The sequence below is a fragment of the Caretta caretta genome, chromosome 16 (assembly GCF_965140235.1).
Source record: "Caretta caretta isolate rCarCar2 chromosome 16, rCarCar1.hap1, whole genome shotgun sequence".
Taxonomy (NCBI): Eukaryota; Metazoa; Chordata; order Testudines; family Cheloniidae; genus Caretta; species Caretta caretta.
In genome coordinates this window covers 6,598,719-6,622,297 of record NC_134221.1, presented here as the reverse complement: position 1 = coordinate 6,622,297, position 23,579 = coordinate 6,598,719, and the positions used below count along the sequence as shown (strand labels likewise).

Here is a 23,579-nt window from a genome sequence, read left to right as displayed (position 1 = left end):
TGAGCATAAGCTTTCGTGAGCTACAGCTCACTTCATCGGATGCATTCAGTGGAAAATACATCCGATGAAGTGAGCTGTAGCTCACGAAAGCTCATGCTCAAATAAATTGGTTAGTCTCTAAGGTGCTACAAGTCCTCCTTTTCTTTTTGCGAATGTTTACAGTGTTTGCCTTGGAAACAGGACATTAAGTTTGGGAGTTTTATTTTGTTCAACGTGGGGTTAAAATTCATATGGAAATAAATAGCAATCACATTATTCAACATCCACCTGAAATACGATGATCAATGCCAATCACCCTTAGCCTATGTCCTCTCATTTCTTTCCCACTGAGGATTGAACTCACTGCAGAATTTTTTTTTTGACTAGTCAGAGGCCAGGAAAATAAATTAATCAAACTAGGTGATAAGGCACCATCACCTACATCTTTGCTGCATTTTTCTTTACTTGTTTTGTTCAGGATCTGTAATGATTTAAAATAACTTTTGCATACAACAGAACTTTGGATAGTGGAGAGGCGAAAGGAGACGAGGAGGAGGAGGGGAGGTAGTGGGGTGAGGAACAGGTTCCAGCAATACCCCCACTGGTGGCAGGAGCTAAAATTACTTCTGCTCTGTGTTGAAGATGGTGGCCATGGCTCTTTAGTGGCCAGGTGAAGAGCTATTATTTGCAAGCACTGAAAACATGGCTTGCTGGCAGTCTGGTTGGTGAGTCATGCAACATCTTCAACAAGCTGCTAAGATAAAGGAGCGTGAACATCTGCTTCCAGTTTAAGCAAAACTTCCAAATGTTGAGGAATGCAGGATCAGACCCAAGATAATGCCCAATCAGATGGGGAAATTCTTAAACTGTGTCCCTGGTTGAAACTTACTTTTGAAATTTGGATTTGGGTTGAGGGTAGAAATTGTCCACCCATGCCATTGGTTAACCCTAGAAATACATTCCCTGTGTGCAGCTGTGAAGTATCCATTGTGAGTTTTCTGTGCTTGTAGGAGAAAGGGGAGCTCCTGGGGAGGTGGGACCAGCTGGGCCACCAGGCAAAGGTAAGACATTTTAAACACTTCCATCTTCCCATATGTGCCAAATGTTCATTCACAATGACCCAGATTCTCCTTTCAAGTGATACCAGGGTAGCTCAATAGAGCTGAACTTATGTATCTGAGAGGAAAATTAGCCTAGAAAGTGTATGACCAGAGAATCTAGTTCTGAGCACCTCTCCCCTCCCACCTCCCTTGATATTACGGGGTAAATCCACAAGCGCGACCAAGTGGATCTAAGGGCACCTGAGATAACCTGTACCTCCTAGTGGCTCCCTCCGCTTGTAGCTTACAATAGGTAATTACTCACTTACCTCCCTGAGGATGTACTTATGCTGAGAAGACTCAGGCATGGAATTTTCCTCTGGGGCAGCTGCTCTAGTTCCAGAGAAGGTGTAAGGTCTCATTTAGACAGGGCAAGGTGATTTTAATGCTATGTCATGAAAACTTGACTAGCTTCTGATGAGATGGTGCTAAAAACACCTAGGGGCAGATCCCCACCTGGGGCAAATTGCTTACCTCCACTGGAGTCAATGCAGCTGTGACAATTTACACTAGCCAAGTATCTGCCCCCTCCTCCCCCGCCCCGAGTTCTGTCTACACTAGCACCTACACCAGTGCTAGCAGCAGTTCACCTGAGTTCCTGCTAGAAAACGGGAACGAAACTGTGTAGTGAAGACAAGGCCAGAGTCAGTAAAACTTCTTTACACCTGCATATATCTCTGGATGCCATTTTATACCTGCCCTCTGAAATTGGCCCTCATGGGCCTATCATCATAGAGCCAGATTGCTCCCAGCTCTAGACAGGGGAGCAGTACAAGGAGGGACAGAGCCCCTTCTCTGGAGAGCTGGTACCACTGTGGCTGCTAATCTCTGAAAAGGGGCATGGCTTCATCTCCCATCCACACTGGACAAGGAGAATGGGGTACCCACATATGCTGTACCCCTTTCAAACATTCCCTAAGATCTCCAGGTGCCTCCCCGAGCTCCCACATGGGATGGGGCAGCTCTGTATTACCCCCAAGGCAGGGCAGTAGCTGTAAGGAACAACTGAGTTCCTAGTATGTCAGCAACAAGTACTAGATTGTTCCTTTTCTTTTTTTAATAAGGAGAGAAAGGTGATGCCGGCCCCTCTGGACTAAAAGGTGAGAGACCTTGGATAGTTCTCCTCTCCTGCTTTGGGGTCTGGTTCTGCCAATGGCTCAGTACCAGTCAGGATCAGGAGACCGATCTTGCAGCTGTCACAGCAGCAGTCTCTCTGGTGTCCCTGCGACTGTCCTTGAATGAGGGCTGCAGGATTGGAGTCAGGTCCTTTCTGCTGCTCTTCATGGGGACAGAGACTGAGGGTGTAAGAGGTAAAGTTGATACTGGGGGCCAGATTGTGGCTCTTCGTTCCCTGCTTCCTCTGACCACCAGGAGACAGAGCCAATACCTCTGCAAGCACCAGGGGAATGCAGGCCTGAGCAGTCCTTGCTAGTTCCACTGACAAGGCTGCAGCTTGCGCTACCATGTGCTGACTGGCATGGAGGGAAAGCGGGGTCCTTTCTGGTTGCAGCCTATAGAAGAAATAAAAGGCAAATGTTAAACTAAAAGATAACTAAACCCGGCCTCACCTTAGACTGGTGTCTAACAACATGACTGAGCGGGCAATGAGATTAAATCACCAGGGAATGCAGCCTCCACCAGGCACAAAAAGAACCTGGCCCAGATTGTCAAACTTCAGACGAATTCTGGTTTCGGGCAACTTTTATTTTGCTCCCTAAATGGAGCTTCTGGTCACTACCCTCAGGTGCCTCTGTTTGGAAATGTAAGCCCTCTTCCCAGCCTCAAGGTCGTCAGACCAACTGAAGGCCCAGCATGGGACTGGAACCTCTGCGAGCTCCACTGATCTACACCAGCCCCCTACTGTGCTGAGTCCTTGACGTTGGACTTACAAGCAATTAAGTAGTATCAAAGCAATTAAGTAGCCCCAAATTCTTTTAATGCCTTAGATTTTTTTTTCATGGGGTCTGCACTTCTCCTGTTTTGGATCTGAGCAAACATGCTGCTTTGGAAAAGTTCTTTTCAGTATGTTGAATATCCTTGTGATTCTCTTTATTGGCAGAATGTAACTTAGAATGCAGTATTAAACAAATACACCTCCTGTTGGATAGGCAGGGCTTCATCTCAGCACAACTGTTAAAATGTTTATGCGTAGAATGTGCGGTGCTGGAAAACCTGAGCTGAAAATGACCCAATGAAATTAAATCTCTCTTCTTCTGGTAAGAGAGGAATAGCAGAACTGTGTGTTTCCCCCTATATTTTTGATTTTGTACTTCACTCCTCCTCCTGCCCCCCCGCCGCATTCTCCCATTACTTTTTGGAAAACATTTCCCCCCTTAAAATAGAAATAAATACATAAAAGACGGCACCACTTACATCAGGGCGTAGTCTTTAAGTAGTATAAGTATTTAAGTCTGTTTTTTCTTTCTTTAGGAGAAAAAGGAATCCCTGAGACAACAGCATTTGGTGAGAAGCATTTAAGTTTTAATGATTAAATCGCTAGCATTAGGATGATACGGGAAACTTTCTGACTAATTTCTTTGCGTGCAATATTGAGCTCCACCCACTAATCTTCCCCTTTGTGATGTGATGTAAGAAAAGTGTAACAATCATGGTATACAGTAGCTTGCGCCCATCCAATTGTGGCATCATCTTCAATAATTGCTCAAAACCTAAGGGTAAACTTTCAAAGTGCCTAAGGGCCAGATTGTCAAAGGTATGTAGGCCTCTAATGATGCAGATAAGTACTTAGCGGGATTTTCAAAAGTGCCTAAGTTAGTTAAGTACCCAAGTCCCACTGAAATCAATGGGAGTTTAGGTGCCTAATGGGCAGTTTTGAAAATTCCAATAGGGGATTCCTCCTGAAGTGCCTAAATATCTTTGAAAATCTGACCATAAATTGCTCAGGAGCCTAAGGGCTTGTCTATACTGTAAATTGGTGTGCACCTTCTGGAGTGTAAATTCTAGTGTGCACCAGTTAGGGTTGCCAGGTGTCTGGTTTTCGACCTGAACACCCAGTCGAAAAGGGACTCTGGTTGGCAGTGCCGACTGGGCCATTAAAAGTCTGGTTGGCAGCACAGCAAGGGCCTAGGGCTAAGATAGGCTCCCTACCTACCTTGGCTCTGCATGGCTCCTAGAAGTGGCCACCTGATCTGTGCAGCCCCTAGGTTCAGGGAGGCTCCATCCATCCGCACGCTGCCCTCAGGAGGACGTGCCCAAGGGAACCAGGGTAGGCCAGGAACCCTGGCTGTGACAGTGACTGGAGTAGGTGAGGTGCGGGACTCCGGGGAGGGGGGGTTCCAGCCAAGAGGAAGTGCTGCCAGAAGATCCTCCTAATGAGGAGATTTTACAAACCCCGCTCCAGGAAGGGGACTTACTGACTTGAGTGATGGATTTTGTTTAAGACCTGAGGGAGGATGAGACCTTGAGCCATGCATATGAACAACTCCCAGTGGTTAACAGCAAAGTCGTAGATCCCCCACCGGGATGCACAGTACCTCCACTTTGAGATCCAGGCGGAACAACTATATTGGCTGGAAAAAGACCATCAGATGCAAGAAATTTGGTCACAGCTCCTTGTACCTTGGCTGCATCGATGAGAAGTCTTGGGACTGGCCCATGCCATCCCCTCCGCAGACCACCTTGGACAGGAGAAAACGCTGGCCTGGATCTTAAACAATTTCTTCTGGCCTGGTATACATCAAGAAGTTAAGAACTTTTGCAACTCCTGATCTGAATGCCAGCTATTCAGGCCAAAAGGTGGGATGAAAGTCCCCCTTGTCCCTCTATCAGTTGTTGATGTCCCCTTCAAATAAATGGGTACAGACCTTGTTGGTCCTCTGGGGGGGAAAAATGCCACCAGATACAAATACCTGTTGGTGATAGTTGATTATGCTACTCACTATTCTGAGGCAATCCCACTGCACAACACCAATACAGAGACTATGGAAAGTCTTTGCTCGAGTAGGAGTTCCGCAGGAGATTCTCACTGGCCAAGGCACCAACTTCACAGATCTGGTCACAAACAGCCCCAAGAAAGTGCACTGGTCTAAGACCTTTGAAAAGGCTTTTCAAGAATTGAAACAACACTTCTATACAGAACCGGTCCTACTCAGTCCAGACTTCTCCAAAGAATTCATTTTGCAGAGAGATGCTTCCGATGTGGGACTGGGCGCTGTTTTATCTTGGGAAATAGAGCACAGGGTGTTCCTCCCTTTTTATTTGAGCTGCAAACTGTTCCCACGTGAATGGACCTACTCTGTCATATAGAAGGAGGGGATGGCAGTAAAATGGGCCATAGATTAGCTTCGATACTATCTCCTGGGAAACCCTTTCAAGCTTGTCACAGACCGTGCTCCGTTAAGATGGCTAAACACTATGAAGGAGACACACCTCAGCCTGTTGCACGGGTACCTCTCTCTCCAGCCCAACACGTTCCAAATTCAGCATTGAGCCAGGAAAGCCCATCAGAATGCTGACTTCTTTTCCAGGGAGGAGGGTAGCAATCGGATGGCCCCAGCTCCCCTGGCTCTGTCTTGAGGGGGAGGGTGTGATTGGGTGTACAAACCCCACACTGGGCAGCAAGGGGTTAAGGGATTACTTTGGGCTCAGTCAGCCCCATCCCACCACACCTGCTGCAAATGCTCCATCTGCTGGAGGAATTAAAAGGCTGGGAATTAGCTGATTTGTGTGGCAGAGCTGGAGGTGAGCAGACCTGCAGCCCACAGCTCTAGCAGCCCACAGCTCTAGCAGCCCAGAGCAGAGCAGATGGACTAAATTGACCCAGGGGGTGTAAGGGATGAGAGGAAGAAGCATGGGGAGGACAAGCTTAAACAGCCTTGGTTGCCAGACTACTGGTAGACCAAAGGGCCCTGGGTCAGAGCCCCGTGGAGTGGGAGGGTCCAGGCTCCCCTCCCCACAACCCCCTTGGCAGCCAGGAACTGCAGCCATGGCCACTAGGCCACACCCCCCAACCAGACCTCGAATGAGGACCATTACACTGCTACATCCACTCGATGGGACCGTCTATTCCTAAACCAAGTAACTTCCCCTTATACAGCCAACCCTGCAGGGCTCTCCTGGTGAAGGAGAAATAAGTTTCTGATCTCAAATAAGCCACAGACAGTGGTGCCCAGATACTCTCTCACTTTTTGAAGAAACCAGATCTTTGTTCCTGTTGAGTGGTGTAGAGTTGGTGAGAGAGCTCCTTCCCCTTTCTCCCATTTCTCTTCACTAAGGTTGTCAATTCTCCCAGACCGGATGGACCAGATCCCATTTTGCAGCAAGGGCATCCCCATTTGTGTCAATGGTGTCCGGTTCAGTAGAGTTGGCAACCTTACTCTGCACAAATCTGACTGGCTAAGGGGAAGTGGCAATCAAACATGCAGAATTAATTCAGACCCTTGGGAGGGTTTGAGTGAACGAGCAGACGGGGGTGGGATGAGAGACAAGCCTGGGAAACTGAAAAAGTGAACAAAGAAGAGGCAGGAGCCCTGGGCTGGACAGAGAGGAAGCTGCTTGGAGGAGAACTGGCTGCTGGCAAAAGGAGATTCTTGTAAATGCCCAGCCTGGAGTTGAGACCAGCAGCCAACCCACGATGCTGAGCCAGCACCAGCCCAAAACTGCATGGACAGGTTGACGGATCCACTGGAGGGAAGGGATTGTATTGGCACATGGTAGAGAGACTGTGTGTCTACCCAGGCATGGGGAAGAGTTGTTTTGCTATATGCTGTGCCTAGGGAGAGGGAGTCTGTGTAACCCCTGTTGGGGATCCAGACCTGGGTCTGCACCTGGCTTTGCCTGGGTCAGATAAGTGTTGTGCTCTTGTTAAGTGCGGTGCTTGTTCCAGGGGTTACATCTGACCCCCCTAGCAGGAAAGGTTGGTGTTTGTGCAGAAGTGTGAGGATTGCACTTGGAACCTCGGCCCCAGTCCTGGGAACCTCAATCTACAATATCCATTGCATAGTACGGTATGGGGAGCAGAGACTCAGGGTATGTCTACACTACCCGCCAGATCAGTGGGCAGGAATCGATCCAGCGGGGGGGGGTGTCAATTTATCGCGTCTAGTCTAGACGCAATAAATCGACCCCCGAGCGCTCTCCTGTACTCCACCGCCACGAGAGGCGCAGGCGGAGTCGATGGGGAAGCAGCAGTCAACTTACCACAGTGAAGACGCCGCAGTAAGTGGATCTAAGTACGTCGACTTCAGCTACGTTATTCACGTCCCCTTTGGATACCTGGCTGCATAGTCAATGATCACTAGCATGCTAGTCAACATGCTGGGCAGGAGGAACAGTATTTTGTCACTTCATGGTGTATGCCTGTGGCCAATAGACTCTAGCGAATATCCAGGCCTGTGTCTTCTGTCTCCCATATCATGCACCAGCTGCAAGATGGACTGGTGATACTGGCATGGTATAAGCAGCTGGTCCCTCACCCCCCCAGTTTGCTGATTCTTCTCAATTTGGTACAAGTGCTCCTTCTTGAGTGCAAAGTGCAGGTATTGATCGCCTCCCTGAGACTGCTGCTTCCCCGTTTATGGGGACCAGTTGCTCATATACACGGTTTAAAATAGGGTCGTTCCTCTGTTCTTGCACAAACTTTCCATCCCATCAGAGAGCCTCCAGGTCCTAATGGTTTGCTTCTTTCTCCCCTGTGGGGGTCTGCAGCTGTGTTGCTTGGGACATCTCTTCCCCAAGGTCATTTGTTTCCCTAAGGCTTGCCAAGCTCCGGAGAGCTGGTGTTACTACTTGGCCTCTGTTCTTGCTTGTGGCCCAGGCCTAGGTATTAAATACTTGCCGCAAAAAAAAAAAAAAAAAAAAGCCAACCCTAGCCTGTAATCACAAGGTAGGCCAACTTTTCTGCTAAGGCTGCAGTTATCCCTACTGTTATTACTGCAGTATGGGCTCTCACTGCCAGCTGTAGTTGCTGGGTGGGGTAGGTCTTGACATTGCCATGGATACACTGAAGATAGATTGTTGTCTTGGGAGTGGTGTCACTTCCCACCATGGAGGTCCGGACCACTGTCTGGCTGCAGCCAGAGTTCAAGAGTCCTTGAACCAGCTTCCCTTGGGCCATCACCGGGACCACCAACTTAGGGGGAGTTTTCTTCTGTGCCTGGATTTCTGCCGTCCACCTGGGCATACTCTCACTCCATCAGTGGGCATGCCCTCATTATGTGCCCTGCCAGCCCACAGGAATAGCCTATTAATGGGCTGGGGTTGCTAGCCTCTTTCCTAGTCTTGAGGGAAGCTTGCCTGTGAGGTGCTGGTTGGACCTTCGTCTATGAGCTTCAGTTCTCTGGGGTGCCTGACGGTTCCACTGGCTGCATTGTACTCACCCTCTAGGCCTGCCCTGTGTCAAAGTGGCCATCTGAGAGGCCCCTTTGGGATTCACCTCCTTGTGGACTGTGGCTCACCCTGCCCAGGTCCCTTGTCCTGCTGATGCCTAAGGTAATTCTGCCTTTAGTGACCCTTTGGCTTCTACAAATTCCTCCATTAACCTGACTGCTTCTGATAGTTTCCCTTGGAGATGCCATTGTCTCCACTCCCTGCCTTCCATAGGCAATCTTTATAAATTGCTCTAGACACAAAGGCCTCAACCACTTGGGTCCCTGAGCATTCCTCTGGATAGAGACGCTTCCAGGAGTGTTCTTTCAGTCATCGTGCTACCATTCGGGGTCGTGCCCCCTTGGGGTAGCTCCCGGCTCTAAACCATTGGTGGTAGGTTTCTTCTGAAATATCAGATAGTCCAAGATGGTGGACTTCACTTACTTGAAGTCCTTCTTGGTGAACTTCACTGGTACAGGTGGAGGGACCCCTTCTGTTGAAGCATGAATCCCTGGACCCGCATACGGGCATAGCGCTGATGTCATCTGCGGTAACGTTTCCTTTGGGAACTCTTGCTGCGGGGTCATCCGTTCCCTCAGCAGCAGCTGTTGGGTGGCCTGAACCTGCTGCGGGGCGATCTGCTGCTGCAAAAACTGCAGCAGCAGGTTCAACAGCATCGCTGCTGCCCACTTATGGCACTGCGCCGGCCCCCCGGCTGTGCGGAACAGCTGAGCTCTGTCAGCTCTAAGGCTTGTTTGGTTGGGTGTTTTTTTGTATCTGGGATAGTTTGCCCACATTCTCGACAGTTTTGGGGGGGAGGGTTCCCTGTCCGTCATTTGCCCTCTTCTCTCCCCCAGTTGGCAGCGCATGGGGAAGCTCTCTGAGGCTGTTGGACATGGGCAGAGGAACAGTTCGCCCTCTTCCCTTCCCTTCATTGAACGGTGGGCGTCATAGGCCGGGCGGAGGCTGTGCCTCCCAAAACAGACTAGTATGGCCCTGTCCACACTCCGCTTCCAGTCTCTCTCCTGCCTGCTTCCAGTTCCCTTCCAGCTCTTCCATGGTGGAGAGGCTGGGGCAGGCAGGCTGGGGCTGGTGCTTGCAAGGCCCAGACCTGGGAGTGCACGGGAGGGGGCAGGGTGCTGCTCTGGGCTCCGGCTGTGGGGGCAGAAGAGGAGGGGGAGGGTTGGGGCATGAGGGGGCTAGCCTCTCCTAACAGCTTGTTCACCTGCCACCCATGATTTGCCTTGTAAAAGATGTGGATCCATCTGGAAAGAGGGCCAGTCTCTCTGACAGCCCCAGGATATCCAGTTCTAAGGGCTTAGTCTTTCAGAGTCTATTGCCCCTTTGCATGGTTTACCTTCTACCCCTCTTCCTGGGGTGTGTTGCTTTGCTGTCAATCAGGGCAGCTTTGGGAGTGGTGCGCCTTGTGGCGGTCTCTTCCTCAGCTGGACTACTTCTATTACCAGCAGCCTCTAGGTGGAACAGCGTTCTTCCTGTTCACTACCCCTTCCTTTGGGAAATTCCCCCTTTTAAGCTCCTCCTCCTCCAGGTTGAACAAGCCTTGCAGGTGCATCTTGTTAGCGTGGAACAGGCCCAGAAGAGCTGTTAGTCTCTTTCATACCAGTGTGAGGTTGTGTCTCTTCGAAGCATGTTAAGCAAAGTAAGCAGTCATGGAGTAGGAGAAGTCATCTCATGAATCAGTAACTGGTTAACAGATAGGAAACAAAGGTTAGGAATAAATGGTCAATTTTCAGATGGAAAGAGGTAAATGGTGGCGTCCCCCAAGGATCTGGACAGGGACTTGTGCTGTTCAACAAATACATTATCTGGAAAAGGGGGTGAACAGTGAGATTGCAAAGGTTGAAGACTGTACAAAATTACTCAAAATAAGTCCAAAGATGACAACGAAGAGGGATCTGGCTAACTGGGGTGATTGGGCAACAAAATGGCAGATGAAATTCAATGTTGATAAGAGCAAAGTAACGCACATTGGAAAAAATAATCCCAACTGTATATACGTACAAAATGATGGGGTCTAAATTAGCTGCTACCACTCAAGAAAGAGATCTTGGAATTGTGGATAGTTCTCTGAAAACATCCACTCAATGTGCGGCGGCAGTGAAAAAAGTTAACTATATTAGGAACCATTTGGAAAAGGATAAATAATAAGAGAAAATATCATAAGGCATATATAAATCCACAGTACACCTCCACCTTGAATACTGAGTGCAATTTTGGTTGCCCCATCTCAAAAAAGATACAGTATAACTGGAAAAGTTAAGGGAAGGGCAACAAAGGCAATTAGGACGATGGACCAGAGATTTAAAAAAACAGGGACTGTTCATCTTAGAAAAGAGATGACTAATGGGGGATATGAGAGAGCTCTATAAAATCATGAATTCTGGGAAGAAAGTGAGTAAGGAAGTGTTGTTTACCCCTTCACGTAACACAAGAACTACGAGTCTCCGAATGATATTAATTGACTCCAAGTTTAAAACAAAAGGAAGTACTTTCTTCACGCAATGCACAGTCAACCCGTATTGTCAGATCATGGTGTGAAGGCCAAAAGTATAAGTATAACTGGGTTCAAAAAAGAATGAGAAGTTCATGGAAGATAGGTCTCTATCAATGGCTATTAGCCAAGATAGTCAGGGATGCAACCCCATGCTCTGGATAGCCCTAAACCTCTGACTATCAGATCCTGAGACTGGATGGCAGAGGATGGATAACTCAACAGTAGCCCTGTTCTGTCCATTCTCTCTGAAACATCTGGCACTGGCTACTGCCAGAAGACAGGATACTGGGTTAGATGGGCCATTGGTCTGCCCTAGTATGGCCATTCTTGTGTTCTTATAAATGGTTTGACTCAGAAAAATAGACACAACTGTTAGAACTGAATAAGAGTTAAGAAAAAAAAATGCTCTTTTCTCTGGTTTTAACCCACTTCCACTGGGTTTCTTTCTCTGCACAGATGTGAGGCAGCTGGACAATATCCAGTGTAAGAAAGGTGAGTTTGCGATAATAATTGGCCAGTTATCCCGTTCAGGTATCAAAGTCCAGTGTATATCTGCTCCATGAAGAGAGGAAAGTGTGTGAATTTCACTTTTTGAGAAACAGAGATCATGTAACTGATGCTGTGTCAGCAGCAACAGATTTAATGGAATTCCATTCCATATAAATTCTGCTAATGACAATGGGCCAAATCCTGTTTTTCTTACTCACAGAAATAGTCCCACTAGAGTCCCCTATAAGAAAAAGGCCATCTCTAGCCTAGTAACAAATGAGGTGACCTCTGCCACAGCAGTTAAGTACTAGAAGGGAGTCCATTTTATAAACTTCATATACAGATTTTCAGTGTGATGCTGAGGAATTCATTTTCATTAAGATTGTGATATTTTAATTCTTTTGAAATGGGAGTCCTGATGAAAATGCTGTGGGGAAAATCTATCTGTGTTCAATCATCTGACTGATAGATTTTAAGTCCAGAAGGGACCATCATGATAGTTTTATCTGATCTCCTGAACATTGCAGGCCACAGAGCCTTGCCCACCTACTCCTGTAATATACTTCTAATCTTTGGGTGAGTTACTGAAGTCCTTAAATTTTGATTTAAAGACTTTAAGTTACAGAAAATCCACCATTTACTCTAGTTTAAACCTGCAAATGACCCATGCCCCATGCTGCAGAGGAAGGTGGAAAAAACACCATGGTCTCTGCCAATCTGATCTGGGGGAAAACTCCTTTCCAACCCCAGATATGGTGGTCAGTTGAACATGAGCATTTTGGCAAGACCCAACAGCCAGGCACAAGGAAAGAATTCTCTGCAGTAACTCGGAGCCCTCCCCATCTAATGTCCCATCAACATCCACAGGGGATATTTGCTGCTAGCAGTCCTGTGTGAGCTACATGCCACTGTCGGCAGTCTCATCATACCATCCCCTCCATAAACTTATCATTCTCAGTATTGAAGCCAGTTTGTTTTTTTGCCCACACTGCTCCCTGTGGAAGGCTGTTCCCAGAACTTCACTCCTCTAATGGTTAGAAATCTTTGTCTAATTTCAAGCCTAAACTTGTTGATGACTGGTTTATATCCATTTGTTCTTGTGTCCACATCGGCGCTTAACTTAAATAACTCCTCTTCCTCTCTGGTAATTATCCCTCTGATGTATTTACAGACAGCATTCATATCTCCTCTCAGCCTTCATTTGGCTAGGCTCAACAAGCCAAATTCTTTGAGTTTCCTCTCATAAGGTAGGTTTTCCATTTCTCTGATCATCCTAGTAGACCTTCTCTGAACCTGTTTCAGTTTGAATTAATCTTTCATAAACATGGGAGACCAGAACTGCACACAGTATTCCAGATGAGGGCTCACCAGTGCCTTGTATAGTGGTACTAACCTTTCCCTTTCTCTACCAGAAATACCTCCCCTGATGCATTCTAGGACTACAATAGCCTTTTTTCACAGCTACATCACATTAGCACCTCATAGTCATCCCGTGATCAAACAACATAGCCAGGTATTTTCCTACTTTTGTTGCTTCCAACTGATATATCCCCAGTTTATAGAAAAAATTATTGTTGTTAGTTCTTAAGTGCATGACTTTGCACTATTAAATTTCATCCCATTTCTATCACATCAGTTTTCAAGATCCTCCAGGTCTTCTTGTATGCTATTCTGGTCCCCCTCAAGATTGACAACACCTTCCAACTTTGTGTCATCTGCAGATTTTATTAGCATACTCCCACTTTTTGTGCCATGGTCACTAAAATATTTTAAATAAGATTGGTCCCAAGACTGATCCCTCAGGAACTTCACTAGTCACCTCCTTCCAGCCTGACAGTTCACCTTTCACCGTGACCCATTGTAGTCTCCCCTTCAATCGGTTCCTTATCCACCTTTCAATTCTCATATTAATCCCCATGTTCTCCAATTTAACTAATTTCCCATTTGGAACTGTATCACATGCCTTACTTGAAATCCAGGTAAATCAGATCTACTTCATTTCCTTTGTCTAAATAATCAGTTATTTTCTCAAAGAAAGTCTGCCAGACCAACCTGATCAATCTACTTATGGTAAAACGATGTTGTATTTTAGCCCAGATAGTATTTACCTCTATGTCCTTAACAGCTATTTCATTCAAAATTTGTTCCAAGACCTTGCATACAATTGAGGTCAAACTACAAGGCCTGAAGTTTACCAGATCACTTTCCCCCCCATTTCTTAAAAATAGGTATTCTGTTAGCAATGCACCAGTAACCTGAGTTTGTGGATTCTTTAAAAATTCTTGCTATTGGACTTGCAATTTCATGTTCCAGTTTCTTTAATATTCTTGGATGGAGATTATCTGGGCCCCCAATTTGGTCCCATTAAACTGCTTGAGTTTGACTTCCACCTCAGATGTGGTAATTTCTACTTCCATACTCTCATTGCCATTAACCACCCTGCCAAACCCTAAGCGTCTCATTACCCTTATTCAAAACTGAGGCACAGTATTTGTTTAGGTGTTGGGCCATGTCTAGATTATCTTTAATCTCTACCCCATTCTCCGTGCTTAACAGTCCCACTTCTGTCCTTGTTTCCTTTTTATTTATATGGCTATAGAACCTTTTACTCAAACATTTCTTGCCTTTTGTAAATAAGTAATCATGTATTTTCAATTAAGTTATACATCTCAAAATGGTAAATCATTAGAATAAGATAATTTTGAATCCTTCCCATTTGGTGCAAACGAAAGTTTTAAATTCCTGTTCTCTGCAGGTGCAAAGGATTGCAAGGAGCTGTTATCCAGAGGGCACGTTATGAGCGGCTGGTACACCATCTACCCCAAAGGCTGTGCTGCCATGACCGTGCTGTGTGACATGGACACAGATGGTGGGGGATGGCTTGTAAGTAAGAACTGAGCGTAATGAAGTTCACTGGACGCTTATGCAAATGTGTGCCTGTCTCAAAATGAGTTCTCTTAGGCAGAGTCTTCAATATACAGCCATAGCATGAATATTAAATACAAAGCAAATTCCTATTTCACAGCTTTTTCTTCAGTGAATCTAACAGGGAGTTCCCTATTAAAACATTAGTTATGTGTGTAAGTGGGGCCTGAATGAGCTTTCCCCTGACATCTAGTGACCTGGAGAAAAGACTTTAGGAGCAGATTGTATTTGTATGGACATACCCACTCTGCCTAGGTTTTCAGCAGCCAGACTGGCTTTGCAAAAGTGATCAATTTTGGCTGGTTTTGGGTTACAATTCACTTTAGTATTGAATGTGGGGTAATGCTCTCTTTATTGTACGATCAAAGAGCAGCAGAACTGTGCTTAGCATGCCATGACTGAGGGTGTCGCAATCGACTGAATCTCACTTGGTAGGCAGAAGGTAGAGATGCTAAATCCCATTGAAGAGGAGACGGGGTGGTGCCAAGTGTTCCTGTTCCTCATGGTGTGGGCTCTGCCTAAAGAGTCCTGGACACCATTTGATTCTCCTCTCTTAAAATATGATGGGGGCTAATTTAGCTACAAATCAGGAAAAAGATCGTGGAGTCATCGTGGATAGTTCTCTGAAGACGTCCACACAGTGTGCAGCAGCAGTCAAAAAAGCAAACGGGATGTTCGGAATCATTAAAAAAGGGATAGAGAATAAGACCGGGAATATCTTTATTGCCCTTATATAAATCCATGGTGCGCCCACATCTTGAATACTGTGTACAGATGTGGTCTCCTCATCTCAAAAAGGACATACTGGCATTAGAAAAGGTTCAGAGAAGGGCAACTAAAATGATTGGAGGTTTGGAACAGGTTCCATATGAGGAGATATTAAAGAGGCTAGGACTTTTCAGTTTGGAAAAGAGGAGACTAAGGGGCGATATGACAGAGGTATATAAAATCATGAGTGGTGTGGAGAAAGTGAATAAGGAAAAGTTATTTACTTGTTCCCATAATATAAGAACTGGGGGCCACCAAATGAAATTAATGGGCAGCAGGTTTAAAACAAATAAAAGGAAGTTCTTCTTCACACAGCACACAGTCAACCTGTGTAACTCCTTGCCTGAGGAGGTTGTGAAGGCTAGGACTATAACAAGGTTTAAAAGAGAACTGGATAAATTCATGGTGGTTAAGTCCATTAATGGCGATTTGCCAGGATGGGTAAGGAATGGTGTCCCTAGCCTCTGTTTGTCAGAGGGGGACGATGGATGGCAGGAGAGAGATCATTACCTGTTAGGTTCACTCCCTCTGGGGCAGTCTGGGACAGTGGCATTGGCCACTGTCAGTATACAGGACACTGGGCTGGATGGAAGTTTGGTCTGACCCAGTATGGCCATTCTTATGTTCTCTTCAGTGTTTAAAGCCAGAGCTGATTGGACTCAACAGAAGCTCCTTGTTTCTGTTAGGTGATTACTAGAGCTGAAATCACTGATGAGCAAGTGTAGGGGCCAAGCTTTAGAGCTGGTGTGGGAATGACATTGCAGTGAAAGACAGTGAAGAGGCAGCAGTACAGAGGTTCCCCACTATCCAGTGAAATCCCGAAGAGCTGGGCCTAAATGGGGAACCTCAGAACACAGCATCTCGGATGGTACTGAATGGTAGAGATGGCAGCAAGGGGACAACAATGGCGGAGATAACAGTGGCAGCAGCCGGGAACTAGTTGCCGAGCAGTTGGAGGCATTGTTCAATGCACGCCACCCTACACCTCCGAGGTGATAGGTGAATGCATGTGGATGCACCTGTGCAATCTAGGTGTTTGCTGACCAATGACAGCCAAGTTAGACAACTGTGAATGGGGTGCAGCAGAGGGAGTAGCGTGTTAAATAGACATACATTGGTCAGACTTTCATACCTCAAGATGGAAAACTGAGGCAAAGGACACTTCCCAATGCACTATGGGATGGGTGTTTACTTACAATTACATGTTGTTTTTGAATTGTGGTTGTGGTGTTCTCCCAAATTAAAGCTTGCAAGTGTGGAAGTATTGCCTATTAGAGGCACCTAACGGTGCTGGTTAGTTTTCCAAGATTACTGAGTGAGGGTTTAAGCCTGTTCTGTTTTGTATTGTTATAAGAGGAACCCCTAGATTTTGAACCTGGCCCTTATTGGTGCCAACTCCACCTGGCAGAAGGGTTACATGTGCAATGCAATGGAGGATTTCAGCATAACATTTACACTCCCGAATTTTAGCGCACACATATACACCTCTTTTCCTGCCAATCTTCAGAGAGAGTTTCCCATATGTAGTAAGTATCAACTGGATTCTTCAGAATTAGAATGAAAACTGTAGTGGCTCTATAATATAATTCAGCACCTTTGTGTGTATGCATTATTATACCGTCTTCAGTTACATAAATCAAATACCATTTTTTCCTGTGAGATCTGTGGCTCACTCAGTACCCAAATTGGACTCTCAAGAGCTGAATTAAGGTTGCATGGGCAAACTTAAATTTGACATTTCCTAATTCTGTGTGCTTGACTTTGCAACCTTCCAACAAATCTGTTCCTCCTCCGCATCACAGCCTTCCCTTACTATGGAATTGAAATAAAATAAAATGCCATGGTGTAAGAGCATGGGGGTTACACGAGAAACTCAGTATTTGACAGAAGTGAATTTTTGTAATTGTGGGTAGATTTGGCTTTTGTCAATTTTAATTTACACTGGCCCAAATCTGAGATTCTTATTCAAATTTTACTCTGCCAAATACCAGTTCTGTACAAGGGAAGTTTCTCTCTCTCTCTCTCTCTCTCTTTTTCTCTTTCTTATATATATAAAAAAAATAAATTAAAATTTTATTTTTTTTACTTGGGCACTCCTAAGGCAAACCCCTGTTGAAGAGAACTAAGGAAAGACTGAGTAAAAATTGAATAAGGATCTCAAGATGAGGCCCATTGAAAGGACTCTAAATTTAATTCTCTCCTTTCTAGAAGAGCTAATGACAAGGAAGTTAAAATGATGGGCTGTCTAATTCTGATTAACCTAATATACACTATTTGAGCAACTTACCCTGGAGGAACCTGAACTGCCAGTCTCACAAAACTAAAATGAATGTGACCAGCCTCCAACCTGTTTCCCTGCAGGTTTTCCAGAGACGGGTGGATGGGTCAGTGGATTTTCATCGTAACTGGGCTTCCTACAAGAGAGGTTTTGGCAACCAGCTGACAGAATTTTGGTTGGGAAATGACAATATTCACCTGCTGACATCACTTGGTAAAGAAATCATGGATGCAGTCTTTCTTAAAATCTCTTCTGCCCACCCCTCCAATCCCCTTCTTTGCAACATGTCTTATAGTGATCATAACACTTACAGTAGCTCTTACATAGTGACTTTCATCTGTACATCTCAGAATGCTTTATCAAGAAGGGTATCTGTTCACATAAAGCAAGGTGCAGAGAGAGGAAGTAATTTGCCCAAGTTCATACATCAAGTTAGTGGCAGAGCTGTGAATAGAGCTTAGACCTGACTCCCTGTTCAGTGCCTTCCACACTGGGCCAATAGTGGTAAAACTGCTGCCAGAATCACCATCACCATTGCCTATGCCTTAGAACTTAGCTCTTCCAGGAAAAGCAAGTGAAATAGATAGCAATCTAGTGCTGCTGGCTCCAGTCAAGGTTGCTTCAACCTGAAGGTTGATATGGTGTCTGAATAGCAAATATTCGACACCTGAGTTTCCCCCAAACTGTCCCTTTCCTAGCAGTGGCTAACCTTGAGCATTCATGGATATATCTTCTCTAGAAGGTGAGACATCACAGTGCCAGCCAGTCAGTCACTGCCATATTGCAGCATCACTCCCTGAGGATTGCGTTCCATGAACCTTAGTAGACAGAATGGTGGAAACACTTGTCAGATCCTTGCTGGCCAGAAGAGGGTCAACAGGTAGCAAAATATCCAGCTACACTGTGGGATTCCAAATACATCAGGGCACCCAGCCTTTGCTACTCTGCTCAGCTTTGTCTCTGGTTCTGTTCCCTCTCCCTGCCCTTGCCCTTGTTCCTGCTGGTTCACTCCAGCTCCTATTTGACCCTGAGATCCAAAATCCTGTTCTAATCACTGTGACAGAGTCCCCCATTGGAACCAATGGAGCCAGGACAGAAATACCTGTGTGTCTTGCTGGCGGAGGCCATAGAGGGATGGATACTATATATTCTGATCTCCTGCCTGGGTGAAAGGTGTTAGATGTGGGTTCTGTTTGCCAACGGAAAGATGAGAGTGGGGGATGGAAACTGGGTTAGCTAAGGCAGTCCCAGAGTCAGCACAGGCTGGTGAGTCAAGCCCAGGTGTGTGAGGGTCCTCACAAATAAACCCAGCATTGTGCAAAGTGATAGAATGTAGTGAATATTTCACTTTGCTCCTGTGTTCCCCAGGAAATAACGAGCTGCGCATTGACCTCGGAGACTTCGAAAACAAGAAATATTTTGCCAAGTACAAGTCATTCAACATTTTGGGAGAATCTGAGCAATACAAACTGATTCTAGGGGACATGGTGGCAGGTGATGCAGGTAGGTGCTGTACTTGCTCACAGCAGAGGAAAAACATGCCCATCCAATGGAGACGTAGGACATCCTGCAGCAGAAACAAACCAAATCCTACCCTTTTAAAGACTGGCCCAGGGCTGCAGCATCAGGCTCATAAAATTAAGGGGAAAAAAACACCTTAAGTTTTAATTTTAACATAGTCTCTGTAAAGCTCTGGCTTCAATTGTCCCATTTAAAGCTCCAGCTTCTCATCAAGGGACTGGGAGGAAAGGGGGGAAAAGTGCTTCTACCTGTCCTCTGAGACCTTCCAGACCACGTTCTGGTCGCACAGGGCAGGTATTTAAACAGGAACAAGTGGGAAAAACCTCATTCCAATCAGCAGGGGCAGGTCCTGCAAGGCAGGACAGGCCCTTGGCCTGATCCAAAGGAAGTAATGAGGGTCCTTGACCCTGTCTCTTCACTCCCCAAGGTGAGGTGCTCAGGTACTCATGCTGATAAGGCCAGGGAACCAGAAGGTACTCACGTATTCTGTCTGTCCTGTTTCTCTCAGTGCATCATGTCACCCTTTGGGTCAGAGCAGAAGCACTGACTTACTCCTTGGGTGGTGCAATTCCATGATCAAGGACTATGGTGGAGAGTGTTTTCCCTCCACTGCCCCACCTAAAGCTGAAGAGCTTGGTGCATGTCTCTGGCTCTACTTCCTCAAGCTGGGTTGTGGGGAAACCAAGTAGAGCTGGGCCACTCATCCTCCCTTCACTTTCCTCCAGCCAGGCGAATAGGAACTGGTTGCCTCATCTCCCACCCCTCCTTTACTTTCCTTCTAGTCTTTCCCTCCTAGTCTTCCCACCCCAAACTTGGCAATGGCTATTAAACACAGTTTCACCCCCGCACCCTCAAGTAGGCCCAGAGCATAATGGCAGCCTCTCTCCAGCACCACTAGGATGCAACATCGGAGGTGATTAAATCCTCAGAATTAACTGACCCAGGATTAAGGGGAAGGAAAAAGTTTAAACCCTGTCTGTGTGTTGTTACAGGGGATTCATTAACCTACCAGAAGAACAGTAAGTTTTCAACCCCAGACCATGACAATGATCTGGATTCGGGTAGCTGTGCAAAAACCTTCCAAGGAGCCTGGTGGTTCAATAGCTGCCATTACTCCCACCTGAATGGGATGTATTTACGAGGAACCCATAATCGTCCTGGTCATGGTGTGCTCTGGAACAAGGGTATTGGGAACGAATATTCCTACAAGTTCTCCGAAATGAAATTCAGGACTCTTCCCTAGTGTGAGGTAGGGGCTGTGCACCCTCCCCTCCCAGGTGCATTTTGTGGTGAGCACCGGCTTCCTATGGAGGCTTCTCCTGAAATAAAAATGTTTTCTGCTTGGAGAATCTCGTTTGAGTGGTATTTCTTCTTTGTTCTTGAAGAAGGAAAGGTGAGGGCGACACTGGAATTCTAGGTCTCTCTTCACTGTGATACACTGAGTCACACCTGCCCATTAACAAAGCACTTTGTCTCTAACTAAGGAGAGAGAAGCTTTATCTGTCTCTTCTCTCTCATGATACATTGAGCAGAAGGAGACGCTAGCTCCTCTCCTGGCTGGCTCCACTGATTTAGCAGAGGATCATTATGAGCTATGCCATCAATGCCCATGGCACTTTACAATACAGATCCCGAGGGATGCCCTGCCCTGAACAGCAATCTAAAGGCAAGATTTGTGGCTGTCTCTTGGTGCAGATGCATGGTGGGGACATACAAAAGCCTGTCACAAACACTGTCCCTGTGCTCAGGGACTGCCCACTCCCTGTGCCCTTGGGAAGGCACATTGCTCCCAAGGGGACAGGGAAAGGTGGGACAGATGCAAGGCCCCCACCCACCCTCACTCTGAACCAGCTGATTGTGCTCCACCCCACTCCCAGGGCGTAGCTGTAGGTAAATCAGGCAGTCGGGGCCCAATTCATCCGTCAGCCAGTGCAAAGCCTGGCACAGGGAAGAGGGGCTGGTTTGTGTTTCCCCTCCCCAATCTTGGAACTGTCAGGGGGCAATTCAGCCCCCCACTGGAGTCAGGGATGCCCTGAGGCTTGCACAGCTTGTAGCTAGCTTCTCAAGATTTTTGAGCTTTTACAGCCGGATTATCTAGGGAACAGGACCATACAGGGTATACACCTTCCCAGCCCTGGAACGGGCTGCATCTAAGCCTGGCATGCCCTATATCCTCTCCTGCACCAGGGATTCTTGTAGGGAGCCAAGAGCTGGTTGTCTGCTGGCCTAGAGGATCTCCCCCATTACGTATCTTCTCCCAGGGGTTGTAGGACTGTTTTGCAGTCTCTTTGCTGGGGTATTGCTGGCTGCAGTTTCAGAACCACTACTGGTCTGTCTCACTCAGTCCACGTGGAGAGCATAAGAAAAAAATACATCAGTGATTTAGTTACCAAACGATGTTAACAGGTGGATATTGTGATTCCCCAGCCAGAATTCTGTCAGCTGGTTTCCAAAACATCTCCTCTACGAGTTCCAGTCACGGGGAAAAAATCCACTGACCCATCTGCCCATCTCTGGAAAGCCTGCAGGGAAAAGAGCAGGGCTCAGGTGGAAGGCAGCACAGTGGTCTGGATCCTGAATAGGGAATAAGCACATTACATATTGTTCAAATCCATTTGTTTCCCATGACTCAGCTCAGCTCTCCATGGCTAATGGTCAGGGTGGTGTGTGGTAGCATAGCCCAGAATTGTGTCACCTCCCTGTGCACAGTGATAGAAACTGCCTGTATGACACAATCAGCCTTTACACCAACTCTTATAAGGAAGTAATGTAACTAAAACTCTGACCAAAAGTAGCATCCACAGTAATAGCAAGGGAAAAATCTTTGCTAACCTGGCACTTAAATTTAGGGGACTTGGTGGGGGAATCCCATAGGAGAACACTGGTTTTCTCAAACTACTAATGCTATAAAACGCAAAATTAACATTCAAAAAGGTGGAACTGCACAGTTAACGTTAGTCACCCTAGACAACATTAGCTCGGGTCCACTTTTCTGCTCTCCCATCACACTGTGTAGGCAAGGCAGACAGATTTTGATGTGGGTATTTTTGATGTGGGATATTTTGACATTTTACCCCCATTAAAGCCACTCTATTATCCAAGTTGGACAGTGGAGTCCAGGCTCACTGTGATGCACGTGGTAAAAATGTATTTTTCAGCTAGCACAGCATGCTACTCCTTCCCTGCTGAGAGAGAATGCTCGATGGGATCAGTCTGCTCAGGGATCTGTACTGGGCTATTTGCGCTTCTGTGGGTTCAATTAAAGGTGTTGGCGCACATCCTCAAAAGTATGTAGGCTCCTAACGTTCACTGATTTGAAGATCTGGGCCGTTGGTTTTAAATTGTAAAGCCCTAGATAGTTTTAATCTGAGTAGGAGTTGGGTAAACTCAGGAGGATTTTAGTTTAGACTTTGGTCGCAATTGGGTTTTTTTAAATTACGTGTGGCCCTTGCACCCTGAGCTGTAGATATTTAAGCCAAATTTTAAATGTAAAACTAATTAGATAATATTCCATAGTATGTTTATTTATATATTTAATTTGCTTGCACAACAAATTTTATTATCAAACCCATGTACTAAGGGCTCCAATCCCACTTTAGAGCAGGAGTAGTAGGCTGGTTTGCTAAAGAGTTCTTGGCCATGTTCTTTTACTCTTGATTCGTACTCGCAATCCATCCTCTGCCATCCGGGTCCATGTCACACCGCACAGTCATGGCGTATAGTCACAGGGGTAGATGGTGCACCAGCCGCTCATGAGGTACCCCTTGCTCAACGGCGCTCTGCAGTTCTTTGCTCCTGGGCAGGATGAAGACCTATAATTGGAAGATGTAAATACTTGAAGGACTTTCCTTGAGCAAAAGAGTTATGTGGATATGAGGAAATGGATCAGTTGTGCTCTTGTTAGAAAATTGCAGCATCTGATCTTCATTTGCAGCTCTCACCTGATTTCACCGGGAGCTGTGGGCGTTCAGCCCTTGTGAAATCAGGGCCAAAGTGCATTGCACAATCCTTCCACTGCTCCCCTGTTGCACAACTGCACTGAGCTACACGGGGGGTAGGTGCATTAGAAATACAAGAGCTGACTTGAATTACATTAAGCTACTGCAAAGTGACCGAGCTATGCTACCAGAATATGAGATAACAGGCTCATAAGAATATGAAACTCACCTTTTTCACGCAGTATATATTCTCCAGCTCCATCTCTCCTGTGTAGGAGGAGGAAGACAGTGAAAATGGTTTTTGAGGTCCATATTGTAACTGAACCTAATGTTATGGCATTGGGGCATACAAGTGCATAAAACAACCCTCTGCATGGTCTTCTCCAATCTTGGGTGCCTGGTGCAGTAGCTGTGCTATCAGTATTTCCTGCCCCATGTAGAAAAGGGGAATGGACCAAGCCTTTATTGTAGTCTTCCAGGTCACTGAAGAAGGTAGATGAGCCAGCACCAGGGATGGAGGAAGATTCATCTGAATCGAGTAAAGGGATGGCATAGCTTATGTCCCACCTGGTGCAATCCTTTCCCTGGGCTGCTCTTGGAAGGGTAAATCTATGTAGCACCCCATGCTCAAACCTGGAAGCAAAGGCGCATTATAGCCCACCCTAAATGATTCTCATTTTGCATCTTTTTTCTGCCCTTTGCAGACACGTTCTCACTCCCAGAACAATTTGCTTTCAAAA

At 46.3% G+C, this 23,579-nt stretch overlaps 1 protein-coding gene across 1 annotated transcript in view; it reads left to right on the top strand.

The window, feature by feature from the left end:
• The window catches only part of LOC125623570 (ficolin-2-like), a 53,256-nt gene extending 33,030 nt beyond the window's left edge, over window positions 1-20,226 (top strand). The window contains exons 5-12 of the mRNA XM_048823155.2: window positions 990-1,040; window positions 2,144-2,179; window positions 3,510-3,542; window positions 11,377-11,412; window positions 14,165-14,292; window positions 17,464-17,593; window positions 18,749-18,883; window positions 19,894-20,226. Of these exons, the coding sequence (XP_048679112.2) occupies window positions 990-1,040; window positions 2,144-2,179; window positions 3,510-3,542; window positions 11,377-11,412; window positions 14,165-14,292; window positions 17,464-17,593; window positions 18,749-18,883; window positions 19,894-20,144 (800 nt within the window). The 3' untranslated portion in view covers window positions 20,145-20,226. The remainder of the gene's footprint in view (window positions 1-989; window positions 1,041-2,143; window positions 2,180-3,509; window positions 3,543-11,376; window positions 11,413-14,164; window positions 14,293-17,463; window positions 17,594-18,748; window positions 18,884-19,893) is intronic.
• The last annotated feature ends 3,353 nt before the right edge of the window (window positions 20,227-23,579 follow it).